This window comes from Cheilinus undulatus, linkage group 5 (assembly GCF_018320785.1).
Source record: "Cheilinus undulatus linkage group 5, ASM1832078v1, whole genome shotgun sequence".
NCBI classification, from domain to species: Eukaryota; Metazoa; Chordata; class Actinopteri; order Labriformes; family Labridae; genus Cheilinus; species Cheilinus undulatus.
In genome coordinates, this window is record NC_054869.1 from 17,579,261 (window position 1) to 17,591,528 (window position 12,268).

The following is a 12,268-nucleotide window of genomic DNA, read 5'->3' on the forward strand; positions in this document are numbered from 1 at the left end:
TCACACCCTCTAAATAGAGACTTTGTTTTCAAGATTTGCAGAGATTTATGACATTCCAGGCACTATTTAAGCGGTGATGCGCAACAAAGTCATTTTGTTTAATGTGAAGCTACTTTGAAAAATGGCGAGATTCTGCGGGCTGTGGGCTTATTTCCTCTGAGCACACTTACAATGTGAAGCATTGTGCTCATTTTTTTTTATCTTAATTTCTATCAGAGGAGACGCAGCTGTGATGTGGAGTGTTGGGGTATGGATAAATGAAGGATGGCATTTTCAGCATGAGGGTTGAGTCACCAGGGTTGAACTCTGTCCCTAAAATCATTTCCAGATATCAGTCAGAGTTGGGGAATAAAAGCTAGTGTCAGCCACCACTAAATGGGCTGATGGCCTTGCTAAACACTTGAATAAAGGACTCTCTATTTGCTGAATTTCCTTGTAAAGAGTGCAAACTGCCAACACTCTTTATTATTACCTCCCAATTTCCTCCTAGATTTGTTCCAGCTCTGAGCATGTCTGTAAAGGCTCCCCTGGGAAAAGATAGCAATCATGCATGATGGATATTACCCAAGAATCAGTGAAATTGTTTCCCTTAATGTATAGGTTTTCTCTGGAAATCCTATTGCAATACCCAAGGAGATCAAAGAAATACCTCTCAGGCCAGGTAAGGTCACTATAATTTCACTGCTGAGCACCAAAGGTGCATTTTTCCTCAGCTCCCTGCAGGGAAATTACAGGAATGTACTGCTGATTCTTCTATAGGGTAACATTTATTATTGGGCCCTAGATGAGAGCCAGTCCCACGTTTTCAGCACCCACCGTTTACAGCGCCCTCTGCTGGCGCACACAAACTCCTCTTTATAAAGTGCTGTGATGCCTCGACACACACACATGCAGCCAGTGCAAAAGAAGCGTTCACTCCCTCCACAGGAGCGCACAGATTTTTGAAGAAGCCCGTGGTGGGAAAAGCACGAATCCAGCAGGCAGCGTTCTGTAGCACTTTCTGATGACTTATCCTACCTCGGCAGAAGTATTTCAGATCATTTACACGCCAGTTTGAGGGATGTTGTAGAGACAAATTGTCTCCAAAGGGCATTTGGAGCGCGCAGCCGGAGCCCTTATAATGCGGAGGGATCAAGTCTCAGTAGTTTGTCGGAATGAACGCAGCGCAGACGGACCCTGAGACTCTGCTTTCATGGATAGACTGTCTGATTGATTGATTGGCATTTGTTTTTTATTTTGCAACACCGGAGGATTTTTTCCAGCTCGTGATTAATCTTTAATTTAAAGAAAAGCGTGGATTATTTTTGGGAGGATTTCTTTTGGAAGGTGCGTCTTTAATGAGGATATTGATTTTTTTTACAGTTAGCCTGCGCCTGGGTCACGGATCTTAGGAGAGGGAATTAACCTTTTACCAGGTGGAAATATTGTCAGCATTCTCCTCGGACCCTAACTCATCTGTGCTGACTCCAACATGAGGTCTGTCACCGTGTGGATGTGCGTCTACAGCTTCCTTCTGCTCCTAGGTGAGAGGTGATATGTGGAACATCATGCGTAATTGTGGACAATTTCTGACCTTTTCAACTTGTATAAATGATTTATTGAATGCATTCTGTGTGAATTTACACTTTTACTGTGGAGGAGTTTTCAAAGAGGACAAGATTATTTCGCTTCATCTTCATTTGATGCAAAATGATTGAGGGCGTCATGCCTTATGCTTTGATTTGATTATGTTTAAGTGTCACCCAGAGGTGCTACCCGAACTTGGAGGATGCATGAATCTCTTTGAATCTATCACATAGCCTAACCACGTCTTCTGTAGATAAAAAAATAATGTTTTTATTGGTGCAATTATCATAACTGTAGCATCAAAATCCATATTTTACCCATAATAGGAAATATCCTGGAGACCTTTCATCCACCTGTGTTTGGTTGAAAATGAGTTCATTGATCATTTTCACAATTATCATGATGAAGGCAATCACTGCTACAAGTGTCATCACAGAGACCAGTACTTCAGTTAAATTCCTCTGACAAACCCACATTTTCTCTCACTTAACTTCTGCAGACTCTCCCTCACTCTCACTGATGCAGTGTCCTCCTCTCTGGGAGCAAAGCTCCATATCACCACAAGGTGTCTCTCTTGTCATTTCTCTGTTTGGGTTTTGGTTTTGGATCTTGACTCGTGTCAAACTGCAGCACCTAAGCCTCTGATCTTTGGATCACTGTTGACTCATTTCAAACTCATTTTCTGCTAATCTGGATGTGACTGAAGCTTGATTCATGTCCTTTTACGTGCTACTTTGATATGAGATCATTCGATAATCTTCAGTGATCAAGCCTCCTCTTGATTAGGTTTAATAGTAAACTGAAAGCTTAGTCTATTTTCTCTGAGGCTTTAGGATATTGAAGGGTAGAACAGGACAAGACTCATGTGAACCGTGAAGAATGTGACTGTCTGGCTAAAAATGCCTCTGCATGTAAAGGCTTGTAACAGGCCATCAAACCAGTTTATAAGAAGATGGTAATCAGATGGATAAAATGTGCTTGAACCTGAATTCCTAACATAAGAAACCCTCACACATTCATTACAATTCTGAGCCCACTTTCTTTTGTCACAGCCCCAACCTGTGTCTCCCAATCCCCACCTACAGATGAGGCAGCCAGTTCCTGGGGTGGTCCCTCTGCTCTGTCCGTGTCCTTGGCCAACGGTTCTCCAGGATCTCCAGGTGCCGGGTCCGGCCCCGGAGCACAGCCAGAGTGGGTGGACTGCATCCAGGCGAGTGACATGTGCAACCAGAACCCGTACTGCAGCTCTCGGTACCGGGTGATGCGCCAGTGCCTTGTGGGTAAAGAGAAGGAAGCCATGCTGGACAACAACAGGGAGTGCCAGGCCGCTTTGGAAGTGCTGCTGGTTAGTCCTCTGTATGACTGTCGCTGTAAGAGGGGCATGAAGAAGGAGCTGCAGTGTCTGCAGAACTATTGGACCATCCACATGGGACTCACAGAAGGTAAGAAGCAGATGGTTTAATATCCCTGTCTCACTAAACTCATTTCATTCTAATAAGTGTGGTGATTTCAGAGCATTTAATGGAACAACACCTGTCTGAATGATGCGCTTTCTGTTCAAAACCCAAGGCTGCCCATAAGGGGGATAAAGGTGAGAGCTTTCTGGGGCCCAGCCAAATGTGGGGCCTGTGGAAGTCAGCAAAATCATGACCCATGGTAAAGTTAGTCTGTGTTAACCTCATTTAATTTCAACCCTGAATAATAGCCACTCTTATTAGAGCAACAAAAAATAGTTTTATTTATTTCTCCTGTTGTATGATAGTCTTTTTCATAATGTTAACCCCTTTTCTTAAAACAGAATACACATTTATTGGTAATCTAAATAAAAACCATTAGGAAAATATTGTTAGACTTCATAGCTAAGCCAAAATGTGCACAAACATCAGGATGCCAGTGAATGAAGTAGAAGAAACTGAGACAACTTTAAAGGAAAAAAATCATTAAGCAACTCAAAAAAGAGACAAAAAGAGATAAAAATGGACAAATATGGGTTAAGAGTGGCAAAAATTGGTTAAAAAATGATAACAGTGTGGCAAAATGGGCTGAAATAAACCAAAATGCATAAGAAAAGTCAAAAAGGGTCAAAAATGGGTGATAAAATGGCAAAAAGTGGTTTAAAGTGGTTGAAGAATGGCAAAAATGGGAACAAGCCAGTAAAAATTGGATAAAATTGAGTCAAGAAATGTAAAATGGGCAGGATAATGGGGAAAAGTGGTTAAAAAGTGGCAAACACAATGGGTGGCTTAATTTTGAAATTGCCATGACACAACACATCCATTTTTTCTGTATCACATGTGAAACATGAGGTGTTTTTGGCAACTGAAAATCCACTGGAGGGCATTTTTATAATTTGTCATAATAATAATAATAATAATAATAATAATAATAATAATAATAATAATAACGATCTTTATTTAGGGGGACTTTTCAAAACAAAGTTAGAAAGTGCTCCACAAGCAACAGAAATTACAACTCAAATAAAACACCAGTTAAATCAGGCAGCAAATTGGGTATAGGTAAAAAGATCAAAACATGTCAACCTCAAATAAAATCAGGTAAATAAGAGCAGTTAAGACTCGAGAAAAATCAGAAAGGCTCTTTGATAAAATTATGTCTTAAGAAGAGATTTAAAAGAAGTCACTGATTCAGCCAATCTGATTTCTTTGTGCATGGAGTTCCAGAGCATTTATAAGATTGTATACAAACAGTTTAAAGGAAAGAACTGATCATGTTGATACTATAAAGGTTCCACAAACTCATTTCTCAAATTTTGTACAATTGGTTTTAATGGGTTAAGTAGTAGAAAGGGGGTAAAGGAGGTTAAAAGTATCAAAAAAGGGTAGATACATTGGGGTAAAAAGTGGTTAAGTGTGTCAAAAATAGCAAAAAGTGACACAATTGGTTCAAATAAACAACAATGGTATTAAAGTTGCCCAAACCTGTTCAAAAGAAGAAAAAATAGGATCAAGGGGCAAAATTTGTTAAAGAAAGGCAATGAAAAAAGGGTTGAAAATGTGCAGAAAAATGTCAAAAAGTGGTTAAAAATGGCAAACATGAATTTGTGGTGTCAAAAATGGGCTGAAAAGTGGCAACAATGGGTTACAGAGGCTAAAGAGGGTTACAGCAATGAAATTGGGGTTAAAATGTTGCAAAAATTGGTTTGGTTAAAAGAGTTAAAGATGGGTAAATGTGGAAAAAAATGGGCGGAAACTGTAAAAAGTAACACGATTGAACAATTTCATGCTTAGAAACCAATCATAGTTTGACACATTTTTCAGCTCCAAAATGAGATAACAGCCAGGGTGCTAGCACCACTGCTCCTGATACAACACACATGCAGTAATAAATCACATCTGAGGTTGGGGGGTCATTCTCTGGGTTTTTCAGGGGCTTGGTCAGTTCTGTGTGGTTAGGCCTGGCAAAACCACAAATGTTTCAGCGACCTTTTCTATACTTTGCTTCATCTACTCTTCTGTCTTTCCTCTTTTATTGTGAATTCAGCTCCAACATGTTCAATGGCTCTGCTGTTTGAATATCTAAAGTGCATATGAGTAGATTCATGTGAAGTGCTACAGTAGAAACAACTCTGTGTTTGCAGAATTGCTGCTCACCTCTGCTGATATCAATGTGTATGACTTTGCAGATTCCTCAGCATTATTTCAGAGTCAAAATTAATCCTCCATCATAGAGCACTTGTGTATTTTCCGGGCAAACACAAGAAGGATGTGCACCACACCCTTTGTTGATGCCCAATTCCCTGATGCCCTCTTACAGTGATACCCAGAAGCCCTTGATGAAAAATATATGCTTTCCTACTTTCCTCGCCCTCTCAAAGGTAATGGATCTATAATGGGATTACATTACGTAGACCTGTTATGGCAGGCTTATTGGTTTCCACCTAAAGTGTTCCATATTACTGTGTAATTAGGTTGCAGTGGTATAGCTCAGTGGCCCTGTATGTGTCTACTTACGCTGGACATCAAATAAAGAAGAGCTGCTTTTGTAACCGAGAAACCTTTTTGTTTTAACATTTAGAGAGCAGCCTCTTGGACTGACATGACTCTCAGTCCGCCCTGAGGGTCACATGAACACAGTCTCTCGTATTAAGACAAGACTGAGTGAATCAGAGCTGCTGGAGATGCCATGCCCCGAGGATCAGGCTCAAGGGTGGCCCTAACACGAGGGTGACATTTCTCCATGCTCATACATGAGCCATCTGATGTCAAGTGTCGTGCCACGTAAACACGGAGGACATTATGTGCTTGGCTGTTTTGACACGTGGGCTAATGGTAGAAAAGTCTCAGAGCTTTGAGCGTTCTGGGCTTTTGTGTTGTGATCCATGAACTGATTTGCTGGGCTGACTGCTCATAGCACCAGCTACACTTCATCAGACTGATGGCAGCAGAGGGTCCCTGACATGAGTTCAAGGGAAATATAATGACATGGATGCTCCCCAGGCCTTCTGTCTCCCACCCTCTCCTTCTCTATCTCTCTAGCAGTGATCTTTCTCATCTCCTCTTACTTCTCTTTCTCCTCTCCCAAACAAATATGAGCTCTAGTCAAAGTGTTTGTGTTGAAAAGCATCATGCCGGTCTGTCTGCCTGTCATAGATAGAGAGAGACCTCGTGTGTCTGCAGTATTGCCCTTCACAGGTCTTGTGTTTCTTCTTTGAATAAATGCCTCTCAGCAGTGTCCCGTTTTGGCCTCCCGTCACCCCACGGAGATAAAACCTGCTTTAACACAAACGAAAAGCTCTTACAGTGCAGCTTTAATCTAATCACGATCCATTGTGCAGTCAAGCAGGCTTTTGTTAACTGGAAACAATCTATGTACAACATCCATCTCTGGAAGCAAACACGAGGAGCCCCAATCCCAGCAGACCTGCTCGAAACGGCGCTAAACCCACTTCACCAAAAATTCATTTATGGATGAGAGAGTTTCAGGTTTGATGTAGGTGTTGTGTTTAATTATGTCAGCGAGCTTTAGAAGTTTTAGTTCGTTCATGGAAATGTGAAAAAAGGTGAGAATCAAAGAAAAAAAGAAAAAAGAGATTGCGTTGACACAGAATTTAAAATAATTTTTACGGCAAACTCTGATGACTGTCCATCATTAGAGAAGAGGTGTCTAAACATTTGTCAGTGATGACCAAATATAGATAAATAAAAAGGACGACTACCTCTTTGATATACCCCACCTTTGGTGAATTGACCTCCTAAAACCCTGCATGAACATAAGAGGACATTCAATTAAAGCTTTCTTACAACATAGTTATTATTTCTGCTTTTGGAATTTTTCAGAAAATTATCTGGAATAGCAATTAAAGTTAAGTAATTCGCTTGAAATAGGAGGGTTTGCTAAAAAATTTTCAGGAATTTGCATGGAAATCTCCGTGCCACGTCACATAGATGCAGCGGTTTGTGCAAAAGAAGTTCCAACCAATTACTGAGTGCATAAATGAGCACCATTTTCCTAAAGGTAAACATCTGTGTTATGGAGTCTTTGTTTGGACTGATGGTGATGGTGGACTTTTTATTTTTGTGAGCTGTAAGCCGAAATCATCAACATTAAAATATAAAAGGTCTTTAAATATTTCACTTTCTACGAGATGAATCCAGAATATATGGATTGGATTATTATAGATTAAATCACAGCAAAAATAAAGAATAGCATCAGCAACATGAAACTTTTAACTCGAGACTTTAGCTAATTATCAGTGTACATCTTTAATCTGTAATAATTTGCCTGATTTAGACACCAACAACAAAACAACCTGTCTTTGTGACAAAAGGAAGAACCTGGCTCTCTTCATCATATAGTATTTTACAGGTGTGTCACATTTTCTTGTCTTTGGTTTTGTTAACATGATGTCCGTTGTAGATTCATCATTTGCCCTACTTTGCATTGGTAAGACCTCTCTAGATTTTCCGTGCTTTTTTTGGCAGGGCTAAACATTATGCCTTGACTTTATTTAGTTTTGTAATAAGGGTTAACCACCATCATCACTTATTTACTATACAAAGCCAAAGTAGTCCAGCATTTTCAGTGTTCAGCACCCTGGGCTGGAAAAAAAAAAGCCTGTGATGTCAGCTGTTTTTTGTCACCATGCCAACGACATTCCAGCTGAAAACTAACCTTGCAAAGCAGATGGATTTGCCAGACTCCATGTCCATCTTGAAAAGCTCAATCCACACAGTTTCTGCTGAACTGAACACAGTTTGAACCAATCAGCGTCATTTAAAGAGAACGAGGCGGTAGCTATGGGCGGGGTTTAGCAGTTCGCAATGACTGCCACCAGTGCAGCTATTAGCTCGGATGTATCTACAGCATAGCAGCAGTTTTATCAGAGCTGGACCACGTTTCTGTATGAAATAAAGAGTAAAAGCAACACTTAAAGCTTTTCATGATGGAAAAGATGTTTTTCACCATTCTCATGAGTTTGCAGTTGTTACAGGTGGGGGTCTGTTGGTAATTCCAATGGCTTTTGTTGCAGAAGCTATTAGCTTGAATGGAGCTGTAGCAAAGTGGCAGTTTGAATGGAATAGGACCACATTTTCTCTTAAAACAAGTTAAGAATCACACTGAAAGCTTGTCTTGGCAGAGAAGATGTTTTGGCACGCCTCCTGACTGGCCATGGCATGAATTTATTCACCAAAGAGCTCCACCATTCACAACTACGGCAGCGGTAGCCTGACAGCTCAGGCGTACAACCTCATTTTGTCTTGTCACTCTGATTGGCCCGTCATGAATGTGACAGACAGAGTGTTCCTCCAATCACCTTCAGAGATTTTTTTGAAAAGTCCTGCCCTTCCCAAATGCTTTCTATGGGAGCTTTTCCATACATCCATGCAACAAATGAAACAGTCTATCTGACGAGTCAGGTTAGTTAAATGTTCAACTTTGGAACAGAGCTGCACTCATCAGTGTACCTGTTTCACTGGCCAATCAAAATCAACAGGTGAGACCTTTGATAATGGCTGAGAGGAAACCAATCTGACTCATCTTTCTCAGGGTATAGTTTCCTATGTAAGGACAGGATTCCCTTACATTTTCTTCATGGTTTTTCTTGGTGATAGCCTACTAGCTTAAAAAAAAGGAGACATGAAGCACACAGAGGTGTTTAAAAAAAAAAACGATGGATAGCAATGATGTGCTGTTACTCATTTTGAAATAATACTCAAACAAATGATCTTTCTATATGCAAAGGTTTATTGTGGTCTCTGAACTGTGCAGCAAAAGACCCCCATCTCAGACTGAACAATGTGTTTTATCTAGTGTTAATAGTTCCCACCACAGCTGACTCCTGATCCAGTCACAACAGCTCTTCAGCTACCATAACAATCATAAGGAAGGCAGACGCCAACTTCCATAAACACTGATGATAAGCGCTCTGAAACTGAGGTTGTGGGTGCTGCCAGCTCTAAAATCACCCAGGGCCTTTTGCTTTAGCTCCACAGTGACAAGTGCTGTGGGTTTTTGTTGCTCAGTCAGTTCTTGAACAATGTTCGGTGTGATTTTAACAATACAGACAGGGGGCGTAACAAGGGATGTGATATTGTTGTGTCTGGAGTCTGATCCTTTGACAGCCTCATTAGAAAAATTAAAATTAAAATGACAGACAGCAAGAAAGTCCAGACCAACCTCTGCTAGAGATAGTGGAAGGAACAGGATGAGAAACTGACAGACAGAAAAGGGCAGATGATAAGATAAGATTTATATGAAGAATAGAGTGTGGTAGCTCTAGGAAACGTAGTTAGCCACTTTGCACATATAGCTGCCTTTTTAAAGCCTAAGGCCATCATAAAGTGTAAAAAGCCATACAGAATTCAAGCTTCAGCTATAAGTTGTGGAGAATCTTATAACCCATGCTGACCAGAGGCGGGGATCCTGACTGCAGGCTGGAGGGCTAAACCAATGTGTCTGTGAAGAGAAAACTGATGTCAGCCAGGGATAAACTGGGAATGAAACAATACTGTGCTCCTAGGTTGGATTTCTACACAAACACTATGCAGCTACGCCACCACCCTGGGTAAGGTTATCACGCCATCTTATTTAGTCAGTGACAAAATATTGTATATTTCAAAAACAGAACCAAGAAAATAAATGTGTCAATAGAAAATTGAGTCTGTGAGTTTGAATAACAACACAGGCCAAGAGTGGATGGATGCAGTAGGCAGGAAAAAGCCTTTCAGTTCAATAACTTTCAAGGCATGGGTCTTTATTTTGTTTAGGAGAGAAAATTTACTCGATTTACTTTTCAGGCTTTATAAGTAAGCTCTTGCAAATCTCAGACATGTATTACCAACAGTTTCTCCTATATGCAGATGATGTTATAGTTTTACTCTCAACAAAAGCAACATTGAACTCTTATAATCTGCACCCAGCACTGATTGTTTCCACACTTTTTTTCCTAAGTGTTCACAATAGAGGTATATTTATAATGAATGAGTTTATGCTCCTTATATGTCATGTTCTGCACTGAATATCGAAGAACAACTCAAAGCTTAACTAATCAATATTCAAGCCTGGGTATTTATCTTTTACTTTCCTTAGAGATTATTGGATTTTACATCACTCTTTAGTTTGCCAAGAAGAGCTTTTTTCGAGATGGAAATGGCCCTGCCGACTCAAAGTGCTCACCATGTGAATGAGTCCAGTGGCCATACTTTAAGTGATGCAGAATATCATTCATTGGCAGGCTTGGGACAACCTTGGACAGATTTCTTGTGCTAGTTCTTTACTGTGCAGCTTCGTCTTTTTGTCCACCATGATTTCATGCCATTCAGTGACAAAATGCTTGCACTAGCAGCCGTTAAGATAAGCAACAGTAGTAACCAGCAAATACTCAAATCCAAGTCTGATCAGCTGGTTTCTTGTAAAATAAAACTAAATAAGACAAATTCTACCTGACAAGACCAGATAAAATCTTTATCTGAAGATTGTTTGCTGCACTGCTTGTAAAATGCAAGAACATTTTATTTGCTGATTGTCTTGAAATGAAAATTCTGTATCTAAATTAGATGGTATGCCTGATCTCAAGACACCACAGTGATTTTTTTTTAGTCCTATTTGCAGATTTTTTTTTCCTTTCAGAGGCAATTCAGGATTTTTTTTGTGGTTTAAATCTTTAAAGAATGATTATTTGGACTTTTCAGATAAGTGTAGCTGTAAATAAGTCTAATCAGTTACATGGCGAAAAACAAACAGACTTAAATTTGAATCAAAATTGAGGTTGTATAAAAACTTTCCATTGCTCTCAGATTTTTAAATCAACTCAATGTTGTTTCTGCATTTGTATTGTAGGAATCATTTATGCACATTTATGGTTTGGACCCACTGTGTAGAAGAGAGCAAACACATACACTATATGGACAAAAGTATTCGGCCACCTGACCATTACACCAACAAGGACTGTAATGACACTGTATTCAAGTGTCATGCATTTTAATGTGGAGCTGGCCCCTCTTTTATACAGCTTCATTCCATTCAGCATTTCTGAGGTCAAGCGCTTATGCTGGACGAGAAGGCCTGGCTTTTAATCACTGTTCCATTTCATCCTAAATAGATATAGAATAGAAAAAGGCCCTCCCCAAACTGTTGCCACAAAGTTGGAAGCATAGCATTGTTTAAAATGTCTTGGTATGCTGAAGCATTAAGATTACCCTTCACTGGAGGTAAGGCGCCTAGCCCAAACCCTGAAAAACAGCCACATACCATTAACACTCCTCTACCAAACTTCACAGTTGGCATAATGTAGTCAGGCAGGTAACATTCTCATGGGATCATGCATCTGACTGCCAAACAGAGAAGTGCGATATATTACTCCGAGACTTAGTGATGTGAGGCTTGCATGCAGCTGCTTGTCCATGGAAACCCATTCCATGAGGCTCCCATTGCACATTTTTTGTGCTTACATTAACGCCAGTAGAAGTTCAGAACTCTTCAGCTATGGAATCAGCAGAGCGCTGATGACTTTTAGGCACCATGAACCTAAGTAGTCATTGGGATTTTACATGGTCTTCCACTTTGTGGCTGAGTTGCTGTTGTTCCTAAATGCTTCCACTTTCTAGTATAATCAATCAGAGTAAAATCAATTAGAGGTAACAGTGGAATATCCACTAGGGATGTAATTTCACAGACCGACTTCATGAAAACCCATTTTGTATCATAAATGTTTGGAGACTGTGTGGGTGCTTGATTTTATACTCCTCTATACGCCAGATATGATTGGAACACCTGAATTTAATAATTAACAGGTGTGGCCAAATACTTTTGTCTATATAGTGTATCTGTCATAGACAGTGCTGAATATTATCAGTTCAACCGTTATTGAGACTGAAACATTTAATCTTCAGCCAAGTCAAAGCCTATATAATCATAGACATGTCGGCCCTCTGTAGGCTGCAGTCTGTGCAGGTGAGAGACTTACATGGAACAAGGTCCAGAAACTTAGCAGAACTGGTGTCTCTGTTTACTTAAGTCCAGTGGGAGGCCTAACTCTCCACAGGAGTTTTAAAATTTGGCAATACGTGTGATGAAACCTAGAGCACACTTCTCATCAGTGTGACAACAACATGACTCAACACCATCATCAAGTGTTGCTTCTTAAAATGCCGGCAGAAAGTGTTCTGAAATATTTCAGCAGGTGGTGGTTGATGCCTTTCTGAGGCATGATAGATTCAAATATTAACCTGTGTGGATTTTG

The 12,268-nt window shown here is 40.1% G+C and overlaps 1 protein-coding gene across 2 annotated transcripts in view; it reads left to right on the forward strand.

Annotated features, from left to right (window-relative positions):
• The first annotated feature begins 904 nt into the window (after positions 1-904).
• The window catches only part of LOC121509377 (GDNF family receptor alpha-2-like), a 97,187-nt gene continuing 85,823 nt past the window's right edge, over positions 905-12,268 (forward strand). The window contains exons 1-2 of one of the 2 annotated variants that reach the window (XM_041786692.1): positions 905-1,523; positions 2,619-3,008. In XM_041786692.1, the coding sequence (XP_041642626.1) occupies positions 1,472-1,523; positions 2,619-3,008 (442 nt within the window). In that variant the 5' untranslated portion in view covers positions 905-1,471. The remainder of the gene's footprint in view (positions 1,524-2,618; positions 3,009-12,268) is intronic. The other variant, XM_041786693.1, reaches the window with a different exon arrangement.